The sequence below is a fragment of the Narcine bancroftii genome, chromosome 6 (assembly GCF_036971445.1).
Source record: "Narcine bancroftii isolate sNarBan1 chromosome 6, sNarBan1.hap1, whole genome shotgun sequence".
Taxonomy (NCBI): Eukaryota; Metazoa; Chordata; class Chondrichthyes; order Torpediniformes; family Narcinidae; genus Narcine; species Narcine bancroftii.
The window spans coordinates 254,209,397-254,227,084 of NC_091474.1; the positions used below are offsets into that span (position 1 = coordinate 254,209,397).

A 17,688-nucleotide genomic window follows, 5' to 3' on the forward strand; every position below is an offset into this window, starting at 1 on the left:
TATGGGCAGGATGTAGTAGAGAGATGGAAGTCTTTTAAAGATCAGATTTTGAGAGTGCAAAAGCTTTATGTTCCTGTTAGGTTAAAAGGAGGGGCAAAAGGTTTGAGAGAGCCGTGGTTTTCAAGGAATATTGGAAACTTGGTTCGAAGAAAAAGGGAGGCGTACATTAGATATAAGAAGCATGGAGTTAAGGAGATGTTTGAAAGATACATTGAATGTAAGAGGAATCTTAAGAGAGGAATTAGGAGAGCTAAAAGAAGGTACGAGAAAACTATGGCAAGCAGGGTGAAAACTAATCCAAAAGAGTTCTACAAATATGTTAATGGTAAGAGGAAAGCTAGAGACAAAATTGGTCCCTTAGAAAATCAGAGTGGAAAACTGTGTGTGGAACCTAGAGAAATGGGGGAGATATTGAACAGTTTCTTTTCTTCGGTATTCACTAAGGAGAAGGATATTGGGAGATGTGGGATAAAAAAAGCAAATTGGGTAAATATGGGGAATATAGAGATTACAAAAGGTGTAGTTTTAAGGCTTTTGAAGAATATAAAGGTGGATAAGTCTCCGGGACCAGACGGGATCTTCCCCAGGACATTGAGAGAAGTGAAGGAGGAAATAGCAGAGACTCTGACGGTAATTTTCCAAATGTCATTAGATATGGGGATAGTGCCGGAGGATTGGCGCATTGCGCATGTGGTTCCGTTATTTAAAAAGGGTTCAAGGAGGAAGCCTGGCAACTATCGGTCTGTAAGTTTGACGTCTGTGGTAGGTAAATTAATGGAGAAAATTCTTAGAGATAGTACTTATAAACATCTGGATAGACAGGGTCTGATCAGGAGCACTCAACATGGATTTGTGGGAGGAAGGTCATGTTTGACCAATCTGATTGAATTTTTTGAAGAGGTGACTAGGAATGTGGATGAGGGTAGCGCAGTGGATGTTGTCTATATGGACTTCGATAAGGTACCACATGGAAGGTTAGTTAGGAAGGTGCAGTCTTTAGGTATAAATTTTGAGATAGTCAAATGGATTGAACATTGGCTGAAAGGGAGAGGCCAGAGAGTAGTAGTGGATAATTGTCTGTCAGGTTGGAGGCCGGTGACCAGTGGTGTGCCTCAAGGATCTGTATTGGGCCCATTGTTGTTCGTTATATACATTAATGATATAGATGATGGGGTGGTGAATTGGATTAGTAAATATGCAGACGATACTAAGATAGGTGGAATAGTGGATAATGAAGAAGGTTTTCAAGGATTGCAGAGGGATTTGGGCTGCTTAGAAAAGTGGGCTGAAAAATGGCAGATGGAATTTAATGCTGATAAGTGTGAGGTGCTTCATTTTGGTAAGAAGAATCAGAACAGGACATACGTGGTAAATGGGAGAGCATTGAGGAATACAGAAGAGCAGAAAGATTTAGGAGTAACGGTACATCGTTCCCTGAAGGTAGAAACTCACGTGAATAGGGTGGTGAAGAAGGCTTTTAGTATGCTGGCCTTTATCAATCATTGCATGGAATATAGGAGTTGGGAGGTGATGTTGAGATTGTATAAGATGTTGGTGCGGCCTAATTTGGAGTTCTGTGTGCAGTTCTGGTCGCCTAATTATAGGAAGGATATAAACAGAGTGGAGAGAGTGCAGAGAAGGTTTACCAGAATGTTACCTGGGTTTAAGCATCTAGAGTATAGGGAGAGATTGGACAGATTAGGTCTTTATTCTTTGGAGCGTAGAAGGTTGAGAGGGGATTTGATAGAAGTATTTAAGATTATGAAAGGGATAGACAGAGTGGATGTGGATAGACTATTTCTGTTAAGAGGAGGAAAGATTAAAACAAGAGGACATGAGTTAAGAATTAAGGGGCAGAGGTTTAGAGGTAACATGAGGGGGAACTTCTTTACTCAGAGAGTGGTAGCCGTGTGGAATGAGCTTCCGGGAGAAATAGTGGCGGCGGAGTCAATTGTATTATTTAAGAAAAGGTTGGACAGGTATATGGATGAGAAGAAGATGGAGGGTTATGGGCATTGTGCAGGGAGGTGGGACTAGAAAGGGGTGTTTGGTTCGGTGCGGACTAGAAGGGCCTAATGGCCTGTTTCCGTGCTGTAATTGTTATGTTATGTTATGCATCTCCCTGGTCCAGCCGGCTGGTCACTTCCCCAAAGAGTTCCAACAGGTTTGTCAGGCACGATTTTCCCTTACGGAAACCATGCTGGCTTTGGCCAATCCTGTCATGTGCCTCCAAGTTCTCCATAACTTCATAGAACATTACAGCACAGAAAACAGACCATTCAGCCTTTCTAGTCTGTGCCAATATATTATTCCACTAGTCCCACTGACCAGATCCCATTCCATAACCCTCCAGACCTCTCCCATCCATGTACCTATCCAATTCATTCTTAAAACTCAAGATCAAGCCTGCATTCACCACTTCAGCTGGCAGCTCATCCACACCCCCACCTCTCTCTGTGTGAAGAAGTTCCCCCTAAACTTTTCCCCTTTCAGCCTTAACCCATGTCCTGTCATATTAATCTCTCCTAATCTAAGTGGAGTCTACTCACATTTACTCTGTTCGTCCCCCTCATAATTTTAAATCCCCTCGATCAAATCTCCCCTTATTCTTTTATGTTCCAGGGAATAAAGTCCTATCCTGTTGAACCTTTCCCTGTAACTCAGTTCCTGAAGTCTGGCCAACATCCTAGTCAATCTTCTCTACCTCTTTCTACCTTATTGAGATCTTTCCTGTAGTTTGGTGACCAAAACTGCACACAATACTCCAAATTTGATCTCACCAATGTCTTATAAAACTTTACCATAACATCCCAGCTCCTGTACTCAATACTTTGATTTATGAAGGTCACTGTGCCAAAAGCTCTCCACAACCCTGTCCACCTGAGACGCCACTTTCAGGGAATTCTGTATCTGCATTCCCAGATCCCTCTGTTCTACCCCACTCCTCAGAGCCCAACCATTTACTGTGTATGTCCTTTCTTGGTTTGTTCTTCCAAAATGCAACACCTCACACTTGTCTGCATTAAACTCCATCCCTCTGCAAGCTTTGAAAACCTTCCTCACTGTCCACAACGCCTCTGATCTTAGTGTCATCTGCAAACTTGCTGATCCAATTTACCACATTATCATCCAGATCATTGATATAGACAACAAGCAACAATGGTCCCAGCACCGATCCCTGAGGCACCACTAGTCACAGGCCTCCAGTCTGAGAAGCATCATCCACCACTACTCTCTGGCTTCTTCCATCCAGCTATTGTCGAATCCAGTCACTACTTCACCATGAATCCCAGCATCAGAACCTTCCTGACCAACCTCCCATGTGGGACCTGGTCAAAGGACTCACTAAAGCCCATGTGGACAACAGCCACGGCCTTTCCTTCATCAACTTTCCCGGTAACCTCTTCGAAAAACTCTATAAGTTTGGTTAAACACGACCTACCTCCACAAAGCCACGTTGACCATCCCTAATCACTTCCTGGCGAAACAAGTAACTTATTTCCAATCTCTTAGATCACACCTTCCAATGTGGATGGCACAAGTGTAGTGGTCAGCGCAAGGCCTTTACATCACCAGCAACTGGGACCAGGGTTTGAATCTCGCGCTGTTTGGAAGGAGTTTGCACGTTCTCCCCGTCTCTGTGTGGGGTTTTCCCTAGGGACTCCGGTTTCCTTCCACTGTTCAAAATGTACTGGAGCTTGTATGTTATATAGACATGGAACATGATAGCACAGGACAGGCCCTTGGGCCCTTGATGTTGTGCCGACCCATATATTCCTTAAAATAAAATACTAACCCCTCCCTACCCCGTAACCCTCTATTTTCCTTCCATCCACGTTCCTGTCGGAGAGTATCTTAAATGCCCCCAATGTTCCAGCCTCCACCACCACCCCTGCGAGGCATTCCAAACCCCCACAACTCGCTGTGTAAAAAAAAACTTTTCCCTGATCTCTCCCCTAAACTTCCCTCCCTTCACTTTGTACACACATCCTCTGGTGTTTGCTGATCCTGCCCTGGGAAACAGGCACTGGCCGTCCACCCTGTCTATGCCTCTCAGAATCTTGTCGACCTCCATTAACTCTCCTCTCATCCTTCTACGCTCCAGAGAGAAAAGTCCCAGCTCTGGAGGATGTAACAAGAGAAACTGATGGGGGTCAGGCAGTAGATAGTCATCCACAACGTTTATAATGGTGTTAGAGGAATAATCGGTGGAGAGATAGTTGTTGGGATAAAGAGAGAACATTGGGCTCCACACACAGCCCTGCGAGGAACCAGTGCTAAGTGTGAGCGGAGGGGAAAATGAGTGCCCATTTTTACAGACTGGGAACGGTTTGTTAAAAAGTCCTTAATCCAGAGGCAAATTGATCTGGAAAATCTGTGAGTTTACCAGCCAGTCTGCCTGGAATAGCAGTATTAAAGGCAGAACTAAAATCTACAAAAAGCAGCCTCACACCGTATCCCTGTTGTTTGAAGTGGGTCAGGCCCAGGAGACCCATTAGCCCTGGTGTGGATCAAAGGTGGGTGGGAGTCTGGCTTCAATGCTGCAAAACCAGCCTCTTGAAGCCGCTCATAACGACCAGTGTTAAAATATCCGGACAATAATCGTTCAGGTCCTTGATAATCTTTTTAGGCAGTGAAATGACAGTAGCAGCCTTTAGGATGGCGGATGATGGATTTTGACAGGGTCCTGTTGAAAATCTTGGTGAAGGACTGAGAGAGATGATTCACACACTCCTTCAGCACCTGGCTGTCACGCCATCGGGGCCGGTGGCTTTCCTTGGGTTTGCTGTTCTTGCACAGAGAGGACACAACCGTTAGGGGGCCAGTGGGTGAGTTACATCCACCTCAAATTGAGCGAGGAAATTATGGCGATCCTTGGCCAGCCCTAACATCCCCACCCACAGTCGCACCATTGTTGTTTCTTTAAGTGGTGAAGTGCTGGAAGCCACATTCAATGGGGTTCATTATCATTGAAGTTGTACTCCTGAAGGCTGCTTTCACATCCCCGATACCTCTCCTTGTTGTGTCCAGCACCTGACGTAAAAGCGATATTCTGCTTCCTGAGAATTTTAAACTCCTGCACAGCCAGGGCTTCTGATTGTGACACACCCCGATCTGTTTGACGACAGCGATGTTGTCAACACCATTCTTTATATAACTGCGTACAGCAGCTGGGTACTCCTCCAAATCCTGGCTTCCAAAATGTCCCAGTTGGTCCGTTCAAAGGAATCCTGCAATGTTCTTCTCCGTGGGTGGAGATCCTATGCTCAGTGGAAGCTGCGCTGCAATTAGAAGTGGGGAAAGGTGATCCAACCAGCCTACATGTGGCTGTGATGACCTGCTGATATGCTGTGTCCCTGATGACCTGGTCCTTCCCCGACCTGTGGCTCCTCCCTCTTTGACCTTGTATAAAGTCTCCAACACCCTGACCCTTCCCCAGAAAGCCCGGGTCACGGCATGGGACCAGGTCCCTGTCCATTGTGAATAAAAGCCTGTTGATGAGTGAGTCCACCTCAGCCTCTCGAGTTATTTAATCACAATTAAATCAATTAAATCACAATTTTTAGTTTCATCACCAATAATGGGGCAACTCCTGAAACCTGGCGAGATGGATATCGACCCACAGTCATCGGACACCTCAGACAGCTTTGAACTCGCTGCTTCGAGGTCTTCCTACAAAACTCAGCCAGCAGCACGGCCAGCGACACGGACAGACGTTATCTCCTCTTCTCCCAGGTTGGACCCTGAGTGTTCCCAATAATCGGGGCGTCACCACATACATGAAACCAATGGATATACTAAAGGGACAATAAAGGGAGAAAGTTAACGAGGTATGCTCCAGGCACCTGCTGGCTACCAGCAGACAGCGACCGGGCGATGAGTTCCACCGGGCCCTGTGGGAACTCACGAAGGTGGGCAACTTCCAGGCAGGATCGGCTGCCCAAAACACGGAAGACGTGATCCAGGACACCAACCAGGTCCGACTATGTGCGCCAGAGGTTCCTCGAGCAAAGTTAGACTTGAAAAGGGCGATTGATCTTGCAAAGTAGCTGGAGATCACCCTGCACAACACGGATGCATACTCTGCAAACGGGCCCACGTGGGGGTCGCCATCCTGGGATGCAGGTCCACCACTGCGCCCAATTAACGAGCCCACATAGCCGCTGCCTCCCAGGAGCACCCAAAGAGCTACTTCTGCAGCTAAGAAAAACACCCCTGAAAACGCAGCCCGGCGACAGACGCCCCGTGCTCCAAGTGCAGGAAGGGCCACTACCCCCAACAACGCAGCCCAGTGACAGACGCCATGTGTCCAAGTGCAGGAAGGGCCACTAACCCCAACAATGCAGCCCGGCGACAGACGCCCCATGCTCCAAGTGCAGGAAGGGCCACTACCCCCAACAACGCAGCCCAGTGACAGACGCCATGTGTCCAAGTGCAGGAAGGGCCACTAACCCCAACAATGCAGCCCGGCGACAGGCGCCCCATGCTCCAAGTGCAGGAAGGGCCACTACCCCCGAAAACGCAGCCCGGCGACAGATGCTCTATGCTCCAAGTGCAGAAAGGGCCACTACACAAGAGTATGCTGACCACGGGTCTCCAGCGCCACCACGTGCACAGCATGGCAGTTGCCATCTTGGAAGCTGGCATCTTCCGGGGGTGACCACGCCACGACATGGGGGATGCCATCTTGGATGCTGGCACCTTCTGGGGATGACCACGCCACGACATGGGGGTCCACCATCATGGACGCTGTCAACTTCTTTGGACACGCATGCCACAGCACGGCCTCAGTGGTTCTGGACCAGAACAGCCCTCACCAACTCGCCCACCCCATGATGGATGTCGCCATCAACGACCAGGTGACTAAATGCCTCTCGACAGTGAAAGCACCGAGCTTTATTCATCCCGACACCGTCCAACGTTACTCTCTCGAGGCAAAACGTCGCCTCTACCACTTCCTCAGGGTCCCCTTCTGTGTCACTGATGGCGGGTCCATCTTCCAACGGGAGGTAGAGCGGATGGTAGACCAACACGACCTGCTCGACACCTTCCCACATCTGGATAACATCACAATCTGCGGCCATGACCTGCAGGACCATGACTCGAACCTCCAGAAATTCTTCACCTCCACCAAATGCCTGAATCTGACCTATAAGGATAAGAGTGTTTTCTGCACTATCTGACTGGCGATCCTTGGCTGCGTCGTGGAGAATGGGGTCATTGGTCCAATCCCAACCGCATGCGGCCCCTGCTAGATCTGCCCCTTCCCCACGGGAACAAGTGTCTGGGGTTCTTTTCTTATTACATCCAGTGGGTTCCAAATTATGTGGATAAAGCCCACCCCCTTATCAGGTCCACCTCCTTCCCCCTGACAAATGAAGCACGGGCGGCCTTCTATTGCATAAAGGAGAACATCGCAAAAGCCGCAACGTGTGTGGTGGATGAATCTGCCCCTTTCCAGGTGGAAGATGATGAATCCCATTTCGCCCTGGCCACCACCCTCAATCAGGCAGGTCACCCCATTGCCTTTTTCTCCCGCACCCTCCAGGACCCTGAAGTCCAATGTTCCTCAACAGAGAAGGAGGCTCAGGCGATAGTTGAGGCAGTCTGGCATGGAGGCACTACCTGGCCAGCAGATGTTTTACCCTGCTCGAGGGCCAACAGGCCGTGAGATTCACGTTCAACAATAAACAGAGGTAACGAGCGCTAACAGTTTGAGATGAAGTATCGAGCTGTCCACCTAGATCCTGCACCGGCAAGGGAAGCTCAACGAGCCCTCAGATGCCCTGTCACAAGGGACATGTCCCAGGGCACAGGTGGATCACCTCAACGCCCTCCACAATGACCTCTGCCACCCTGGTGCCACGAGATTCTTTCACGTTATCAAATCTGGGAATCTGCCATACTTCATTGGGGACGTCAGAGACATGACGAGTGACTGCAGGGCCTGTGCAGAATGTAAGCCACACTTCTACCAACCGGACAAGGTACAGCTGACAAAAGCCACGTGCCCCTTTGAGCGTCTAAGCATGGACTTCAAGGGCCCCCTTCCCTCCACCAACTGCAACACCTATTTCCTCACAGTTATTGACGAGTATTCACAGTCCCTTTTGCCAACCCCTGCCCTGATGTGACTACCATCACAGTCATTGGGGTCCTGCACAACCTGTTCACCCTGTTCGGGTACCCATCATACATCCACAGCGACCGGGGGTCCTCGTTTATGAGTGACGAGTTGTGCCAATTCCTGCCGGCCAGGGGTATCGCCACCAGCAGGACCACGAGTTATAACATCTGGGGGAACAGTCAATGGAGAGAGAGAACAGCACCTTGTGGCAGGCCGTCCTCCTTGCCCTGATGTCCAGGGGAATGCCTGTCTCCCACTGGCAGGAGATCCTTCCAGAGACACTCCACGCCACTCGATCTCTGCTATGTATTGGACTGGCAGGAGGTCATTCCAGAGACGCTCCACGCCACTCGATCTCTGCTATGTATTGGACTGGCAGGAGGTCATTCCAGAGACGCTCCACGCCACTCGATCTCTGCTATGTATTGGACTGGCAGGAGGTCATTCCAGAGACGCTCCACGCCACTCGATCTCTGCTATGTATTGGACTGGCAGGAGGTCATTCCAGAGACGCTCCACGCCACTCGATCTCTGCTATGTGCAGCCTCTAACACTACTCCTCACCAAAGTATTTCCTTCCCCAGGAGGTCCGCATCGAAGACCACCCTACTCTCCTGGCTGATGTGTCCTGGGCCGGTCCTGCTACAAAAACAGGTGAGGAGTCATAAAACCGACAACCCCCCCTCCCCCCACCCCGGTTGAAAGGGTTCAGCTCCTCCACACGAACCCCCCAATAAGTGTGCTTGACCTATCTGGATGGCCGCGAGGAAACGGTCTCCATCTGGGACCTTGCGCATGTGGGGACCCCCCTGCGAGGTGCATCCCCACCAGGCAGCACCGTGGACACCGCTGCACCCTTCCCCAACCACAGTCACTCCAGCTGAGCCGTCACACCCCAGCGCTGGAGGAGCAGGACGAGACAGCGGCCCCGGCCGCAACCCCACACCGGCGCTCCGTCGGTCACCACGCGTCAGTGCTAACAAAACTGGCCTGAAACCTTTCTTGATAGTTGAATAGACTTTAATGAGAGTCCGATTTCCCCCCCCCCTCCCAGTCTTCAAACCCACATGGTGAAATCTCCAGCAATGGGCGTTTACTCTGTGGCAAGTTAACGGCTTTGAGAAGGAATCCCAAAGTTCTGTTCACATTAGTATCTGGTGCAGGGATATTAACATATTAACAGTAACTAATAACAACAATGGCTCCAGCTGGAGGTACATGGGACTACATTTACTGGCCAATCTGGAGAACAATGACTGTCTCTAGTTTATGCACCAGCTGTTAAACATAAGTATGCATGACTCCACCCTCTTGCTTTTACCACAGTCCTTGTTTCTGTCCCAGCAGAACACTGTCAGTCAACTCAGTTCAACTGCAACAGCTGGCAGAAGTGGTCGTAGCCATGTCTCCAACAACATCACATTACACCAGTCATCAAGGGGTCTATTCTGAGATGTGCAGTTTAAATCTGTCTGTTTGGTTAGTGATGGATCTGACATTCACGAGACAAATGCTGGGTGGTGAAGGTCTCCGAGCCTGTCGAGCCCTTCAGACCAATGACCCCGCTTCTTCCCGTACTGAAACCTTGTCTTCCTCCGCATCCTGCCCGGCCCGATGACGATTTCCTGACAGCCCTGCCACGCTGACCCTACAGGCTTCAAAGGTCCCACCAGCTATAGGTAGGTTTCGCCCATCCAAACCCAGCATTCACACTCACACATGTGCACACAGCGATCCTGAGATCACCACCCTCAAGGTCCTGCTGTTTAACTTCTTCCCTAACTCCCTATATTCCCTCTTCAGGACCTCATCCCCACTCCTGTCTCCATCATTGGTCCCCACGTGGACCACAACACCCAGATGCTCCCCCTTCCCCTCCAGAATGATGTGAACTCGATCAGAGACGTCCCTGACCCTGGCACCTGGGAGGCAACATCCCATCCGGGGCCCGACCTCATCCAACCTCCTATCTACTCCCCAAACTAATGAGTCCCCAATCACCATTGTTCTCCTTTTTTCTCCCCTTCCCTTCTGAGCCGGGGGACCGGCCTCTGTTCTGGAGATGTGACCACCTCAACTTGTCTCTGGTAGATCGTCCCCACCAACAATATCTAAAACAATGTCTTGTACTTGTTCAGGGGAATGGATGATCCAGAGTTCATCCAGCTCCAGTTAAATGGGGGTAAATTGGGTGACACGGGCTCATGGACTGAAATAGCCGTTACTGTGCTGTATATCTAAATTTAAACATTTTAAATGTAATTTACCTACTACTGGCATGAGGCTCACCCGCCTGTAATTTCCACAGTTACTTTTGGAGCCTTTTTTAAATAACGCAAGCTCCCCTCCAATCCTCTGGCACCTCACCCGTGGCTCAGTACATTTTAAATATTTCTGCCAGAGCCCCTGTAATTTCTACACTCACCTCCCTCAAGGCCCGAAGGAATATCCTGTCAGGCCCTGGGAATTTTCCACCCTGATTTGCTTTAAGACAGCAAGCACCTCGTCTTCTTTAATCTGTGTTCCCGAAAACAACTTCTCCCAATCCACACATTCTAGATCCTTTCTCATTTCCTCAAATTTAGCTTTTCTCCAATTTAGAATCTCAGCCCGAGGCTCAGACCCATCCTTCTCCATCATTAACTGAAAACTAATGGCATTATGATCTCTGGCCCCAAAATGTTCCCCTACACGTACATCTGTCACCCGTCCTGTCTCATTCCCTAATAAGAAATCCTGTTCTGCACCCTCTCCCATTGGAACCAGGAGCATCGTTAGGGGGAGCGAGTACATAAAAAAGGGGCCACAGTACATGACAGACGGGCCGCACTGATTTTTCAGATGCGTTGGACTGTGTCAAAGTGGGGGCAGGGGGTTGGCAGTAGTGGTGGAGGGTGGGTGGGTGGGAGAAAGGCACCACTTTTGACAAAATGTGCTAAGGGGTTAGAAAACTTTTCTGAACACATTTGACAAACTCCACAGCGAGTAATTTTTCCATTTAAGTATTTCTGTTTTGGAACATACCCATCTTGCACATTCCTCATTTCCCGCAGAAATTCCAGCTGCTGTTGCTCTTCCATCGTCCCTGCAAGCGCCCACTGCCTATCACCGTTGGCCAGTTTCCCCCCAACCCCCCCCTCACCTCTATCGTCCCCTTTATCCCACTGACACATCTGGTTTTAGATTCTGCCTCTCAGACTGCAGGGCAAATTCTACCACGTTATGATCACTGCCTCCCAAGGGTTCCCCGATCTTCAGCCCCCTCAACTCTGGTTCATTACCAAACACTCCATCCAGAATTGCCATCTCCCTGGTCAGCTTAGCCACAGGCTGTTCTGAGAAGCCATCCTGAAAGCATCCGATCAATTCCTTCCTTTGGAATCCAGCACCAACCTGGTTTTCCCAACCACCCTGCAAATTGAAATCCCCCGTGAGGATGTAACCCTGCCCTTTCTGCATTCCTTCTCTATCCCCCTCTGGAGTTTGCACGTCCCATCCTGACCAATGGTTGGAGGCCTGTATATAAATCTCATCAGGGTCTATTTTCCCTTGACGTTTCTTAACTCACGAGAATGTTGACAGGATTTCAGGGTCTGAGTTACAGGGAAAGGTTGTGCAGACTGGGGCTTTTTTCTCTGGAGCGTAGAAGATTGAGGATACACTTGATAGAGGTGTTTAAGATTTTAAAAGGGACAGACAGAGTAAATGTGGATAGGCTTTTTCAATTAAGAAAGGGGGAGATTCAAACTAGAGGACATGGTTTAAGATTGAAGGGGGAAAATTATAAGGGGAACATGAAGGGAAATTTCTTTACGCAAAGGGTGGTGGGGATGTGGAATGAGCTTCCGGCAGACATGGTCGAGGCGGGATCATTGGTTACATTTAAGGAAAGACTGGATCGTTACATGGATAGGAGGGGACTAGAGGGGTATGGACCGGGTGCTGGTCAGTGGGACTAGGAGGGTGGGGATTTGTTACGGCATGGACTAGTAGGGCCGAACTGGCCTGTTCTGTGCTGTAAGTGGTTATATGGTTATATGGTTATAACTCGACCCACAGGGATTCTATATCTTCTGATCCAATGTCTCCTCTCTCCCAGGATTGAATTCCATTTGTAACCAGCAGAACCAGCCCAGCCCCTCTGCCTCCTGATACACTGTGTACCACCCCCTCTCCCTCTGCTCCCTCTCCCCCCCCACCTTACTCACCAGAACTCCCCGTCCTCCATCTGCACCATTCCATCCCGTTCCTCGGGATCAATGTAATTCCATTCTGAGGAACTACGGAAGAAGTGGGGAGAGGGTTGGCAGAGAAAGAGAGCAAACTATGCCCCCCCAAACTCCCCCTCCCAATGCCCCACCCTCCCCCCCACTCAACACCCCCACCCCTTCCCAACACCTCCACCCTTCCTCCCCCCTCCCTTTCCCTGACCCCTTATTCTCCACCTACACCACCCACCCTTGGCCCTGAAATCCCCACACTCCCTACCACACCGTCCACCAATCTTCTACCCACTCCCTCCCCCTGAGGGCCTGTGTGACCCTCCCCCTCCCTCCCCCTCATGCCCCCACCCTCCGTTACCCTGAACCCCCTCATCTTCCCTCCGACAACCTTCACCCCCTCGCTGAACCCCCCTGATCCAACCCCCTCTCCATTCCTCTCCTCCCTCCCCCACCGGTTTCCACCCCAGAACATCCCTCCCTCTCTGAGACCTCTGGGTTGTTTGAACCCAGGACCCTGCCCTGACCCCTGACCATGACACTCACTTGTCACTCCAGGCCCCCGTCCACTCCACTTGACCCCACGGATTGCGAATACGTATCAGCCTCTCACGTCGTCCCCGATAGTTAACCTGCAGGAATCGGATGTCAGACAGAGAGCCCAGCATCCCTCCCTCTCCCTAACCCACCCACCCTCTCCCTCTCCTCCCACTAACCCACCACCCCCCACCCCCACAGTCTAGTGCAGTGACATGCCCAGGGTTAGTGGTCACGACCAAGTCCCGCAGCAGGTGGCAAAGGTTGAAGGTCAGGGCAGTGACTGGGGACACTGACAGACCTCTGGTCAGTGGGCGAGGGAGATGGGGGTGAGATAGGAGGGAGGGAGAGGGGGAGGGGGAGGAAGGAAAGAGTGAGGGGAGAGCATGAAGGGGAGAGAAGGGGAGTGAGTGGAGAGGACAGAGGAGATGGAGTGAGGGAGCTATGAAGGAAGTGGACAAAAGAGGGAGGTGAAGGAAGGGTGAGGTGGGGATGTGGGGGTGAGGGCAGGGTGATAGAGGGAGGGGTGAGGTGGTGGTGAAGGAAGAGGGGAAGGGTGAGGCGGTGACAGGAGAGTAAGAGAAGGGGGCACCCATGACCAGTGTAACCGCTGACCCCCGGGAGCAGCTAGCATGGGGCAGGAGGGGTCTCAGGGACTGATCCCTACACCAGCCCCTCTGCAGCTCACCTCTTTGACCCCTGTCACTGAGTAGGCGTGACCTTTCACCAGTTTCTTAAAGGTCACGGCTTCCATGTCGAAGGAGCTGGTGATCTGTGAACAGTCATGGAAAATTTCATAAACAATTGACTGTACCGGGGTCCATGATGGGAACCGACTGTACCGGGGTCCTAACGGGAATTGACTGTACTGGGGTCCATAATGTGAACCGATTGTACCGGGGTCCTAACGTGAACAGACTGTATCAGGGTCCATGATGGAAACCGACTCTACCGGGGTCCGTAACATGAAATGACTGTACCAGGGTCCGTGACGGGATCCGTCTGTACCTGGGTCAGTAACGTGAACCGATTGTACTGGGGTACGTAACGTGAACCGATTGTACTGGGGTCCGTAACGTGAATCGACTGTACCGGGGTCCGTGACGGGAACCAACTGTACCGGGGTCCGTGACGGGAACCAACTGTACCGGGGTCCATGACGGGAACCGACTGTACTGGGGTCCGTGACGGGAACCGACTGTACCGGGGTCCATAACGGGAACTACTGCACTGAGGTCTGTAACATGAACCGACTGTACTGGGATCCATGACAGGAACCGATTGTACTGGGGTCCATGACGGGAACTGACTGTACCGAGGTTCGTAACATGAGCCCACTGTATTGGAGAACATGACAGGAACCAACTGTACTGGGATCAGTGACATGAACCGACTGTACCAGAGTCCGTGACAGGAACAGACTGTACCGGGGTCCGTAACATGAAACGAATGTACCGGGGTACGTGATGGGAGTTGTGGTGGACAATGCTTCTCAGATTGAAGGCCTGTGACTAGTGGTGCCTCAGGGATCGGTGCTGGGACCATTGTTGTTTGTTGTTTATATCAATGATCTGGATGATAATGTGGGAAATTGGATCAGCAGGTTTGCAGATGACACTAAGATTGGAGACGTTGTGGACAGTGAAGAAGGTTTTCAAAGCTTGCAGAGGGATCTGGAGCAACTTGAAAAATGGGCTGAAAAATGGCAGATGGAATTTAATGCAGACAAGTGTGAGGTTGCCTAAGGACAGACCATTGGCCTGTGTGTGGGACTGGGACGGACCATGGGCCTGTATGTGGGACTGGGATGGACCATCAGCCTGTGCGTGGGCCTGGGACGGACTGTGGGCCTGTGCATGGGCCGGACCGTGGGCCTGTGCGTGGGCCTGGGAGGGATCGTTGGCCTGTGCGTGGGCCTGGGACGGACCGTGGGCCTGTGTGTGGGCCTGGGATGGACCGTGGGCCTGGGACGGACCGTGGGCCTGTGCGTGGGCATGGGACAAACTGTGGGCCTGTGCGTGGGCCTGGGACTGACTGTGGGCCTGTGTCTGGGCCTGGGGTGGACCGGATTCACGGGAAAAGTGCTGTATTGATTACTGGCCCATCTCCAAGCTCCCGTATATAACCCTGGTTTCCCGCCTAAACCAAGAACCCCTGTGAAGCCTGCTAGTGAACCCTGCCCGTTGATCAAAGCTAATAAAAGTGTAAGTTCTCACTCTAGTCGAGTGCGAGCTTTTATCTGCGCTACAGTGTGGCCTTTTGTCTATGTGGTGAGGGCCGGAACCCAGGCATCCTTACATCGATGGAGCAGCCCAGCAGCGAGCCCCTCTCCACAGCCTTCCTGATGATGGTGTACAGATTGCGTGGAGCCTTGCGCAGCTCATACATCTCCGCCACACCACCCGTGAAGTCCTCAAAGCCCTCGGTGGTGCTGCCTCCGGACAGGGCCTCGTAGGAGCCATTCAGCCTGTGGAGAGACAGCAGCGTTACCACAGCGACAAGGGAACACCTCCAGCAGGACGGGCTGACGGAGCAATCTGTCAACAGGCAGACGGTGGTCAGAGGTCACAGACTGCTGGTGGGGACTGCACCAATCACATCAGGGTCAGTGCAGGCAGGCTTGCAGGGCAGTATGCAACTGAAGGGCCTGTATTCGTGCTGTATGGAGTCACGGGATCCCAGTGGATCGGACAGTGCATGGTGTGGGGCCTTCACTTGCTCAGGAGTCGAGAGGTCATGGTGGAACTCTACAAATCTCTGATGAGACCACATTTACACTATTGTGATCAGTTCTGGTCACCTCATTACAGGAAGGATGTGGAAGCTGTGGAGAGGGGACAGAGGGGATTTCCCAGGACGTTACCTAGACATTTACCCCTGCATAAATCTTCGTCTGCGAAGCCAAGCCAAAGATCTAGATTGGGAAACAAGTCTTATGAGGCCAGGTTAGCAGAGCTGGGACTTTTATCTCTGGAGTGTGGAAGGATGAGAGGAGACTTGATCGAGGTTGACAAGATTCTGAGAGGCACAAATAGGGTGGACAGCCAGTGCCTGTTTCCCAGGGCAGGATCAACAAACACCAGAGTGAAGGGAGGGAAGTTTAGGGGAGACGTCGGGGATAAGTTCTTTACACAGAGAGTTGTGGGGGTCTGGAATGGCTCACCAGGGGTGGTGGTGGAGGCTGGAACATTGGGGGCATTTAAGAGACTCTCAGACAGACACATGGATGAAGGAAAATTGAGGGTTAGTACTTTAAAAAAAAAGGTCAGTACAACATCAAGGGCCGAAGGGCCTGGATTGTAGTGGAATGTTCTATATTCACTGGAATTAGAAACATTCAAGACTACAGCACCGAAACAGACCCTTCGGTTCTTCTAGTCTGTGCCAAACTATTATTCGGCCTGTTCCACTACCTGCACCAGGACCATATCCCTCCCATCCACCTTCCTCACTGTCCACAACGCCTCCAATCTTGGTGTCATCTGTAAAATTGCTGATCCAATTTACTACGTTATCATCCAGATCATTGATACAGACAACAAACAACAATGGTCCCAGAACCGATCCCTGAGGCCCCACTTGTCACAGGCCTCCAGTCTGAGAAGCATCATCCACCACTACTCTCTGGCTTCTCCCATCCCTAATCCTCCGTTAATTCTCCTACAACTCAATCAGGTTTGTCAAGCATGATCTATCCCTGACAAAACCATGCTGATTACTCCCTATCAATCCCTGTACCTCCAAATATTTGCAAATTCCATCCCTCAGAACACTTTCCATCAACTTACCCACCACAGAGGGGGAGTCACGTGATGGAGTAGTGGCCGGTCGGTGAACTCCAGCCCTCTCCAGAAAAGTTTAAAAAAGACAGTGAAAAAACAAAGGCACAAACATAAAAACCAAAATAAAGTGAAAGTGTGGAGAAAATGGCAGCGAAGAAAGAAAAACCAAAAACAACGGGAAGAAAAGAAGAAGGAAGGACGTCGGAGGAGGAAGGGGAAGGCCTTACCAGTACGAGGAGGCCTGTCATGGAGAGAGAAGCCCGCTCCCTGAGGTCAGTCGAAGCCCCGAACTCGGGACTACAAAAATGGCTCACGGAGCCAAACAAAAGTGCGCAAGGCAAAAATAACACTGACGGGAGGGGGGACCAGCTGAGGAGTAAATTTCCACAGCTGAAGTTGACAACTACAACACAACAGCAAGAGGAAAACATAGAAAATAACGAGAGCAAGAAAAAAGAGAGGAAAAATAAGAAATCAAAGAAACAACAGATGACCAACCCAGAAGAAGAAGACCAGCAGCAAGACCCTTCTAATAAAAATAAGAAGACCAAAAATACCCAACAAAATAAAACGAAAAACCCAACAAGAAAACCAGAAGAGACAGAGGTAAAGGACACAGATCCTGGAGTGGACTCAGAAGAAGAGGAAGAACACAGAGAAATGTAAGATGAAGGGAAGGGCAAGTACATGGATATATTTTTTTAAAGAATATATGGAATCAGTAAAAGAATGGCAATTACAAGAATTTAGTGAAATAAAAAGAAGAGTAAAAAGTACAGAAGAAAAAATGAATAGATTAGAGATGATCATGTCAGATATAGGAAAAAGAGTGGACAAGGTGGAAGAACGAGAAACAGCCGTAGAAATGGAAGAAGAGGACTTAAAAGAGAAATTAGAAGAATCTAATAAAAAAGTTACAGAAACACAGGAGCTGTTAGCTCAGAAGATAGATATAATGGAAAATTATAATAGAAGAAACAATATAAAGATAGTGGGCCTTAAGGAAGATGAAGAAGGCAAG

General features: G+C 50.2%; 1 protein-coding gene across 2 annotated transcripts in view; it reads right to left on the reverse strand.

The window, feature by feature from the left end:
- Positions 1–17,688, reverse strand: part of LOC138737269 (calpain-1 catalytic subunit-like) — a 63,288-nt gene that overhangs the window by 25,598 nt on the left and 20,002 nt on the right. For both annotated transcript variants that reach the window (XM_069888021.1, XM_069888020.1), the window contains exons 2-5: positions 15,184–15,352; positions 13,574–13,657; positions 12,895–12,980; positions 12,337–12,408 (exon numbers count right to left, since the gene is read on the reverse strand). In XM_069888021.1, the coding sequence (XP_069744122.1) occupies positions 12,337–12,408; positions 12,895–12,980; positions 13,574–13,657; positions 15,184–15,273 (332 nt within the window). In that variant the 5' untranslated portion in view covers positions 15,274–15,352. The remainder of the gene's footprint in view (positions 1–12,336; positions 12,409–12,894; positions 12,981–13,573; positions 13,658–15,183; positions 15,353–17,688) is intronic.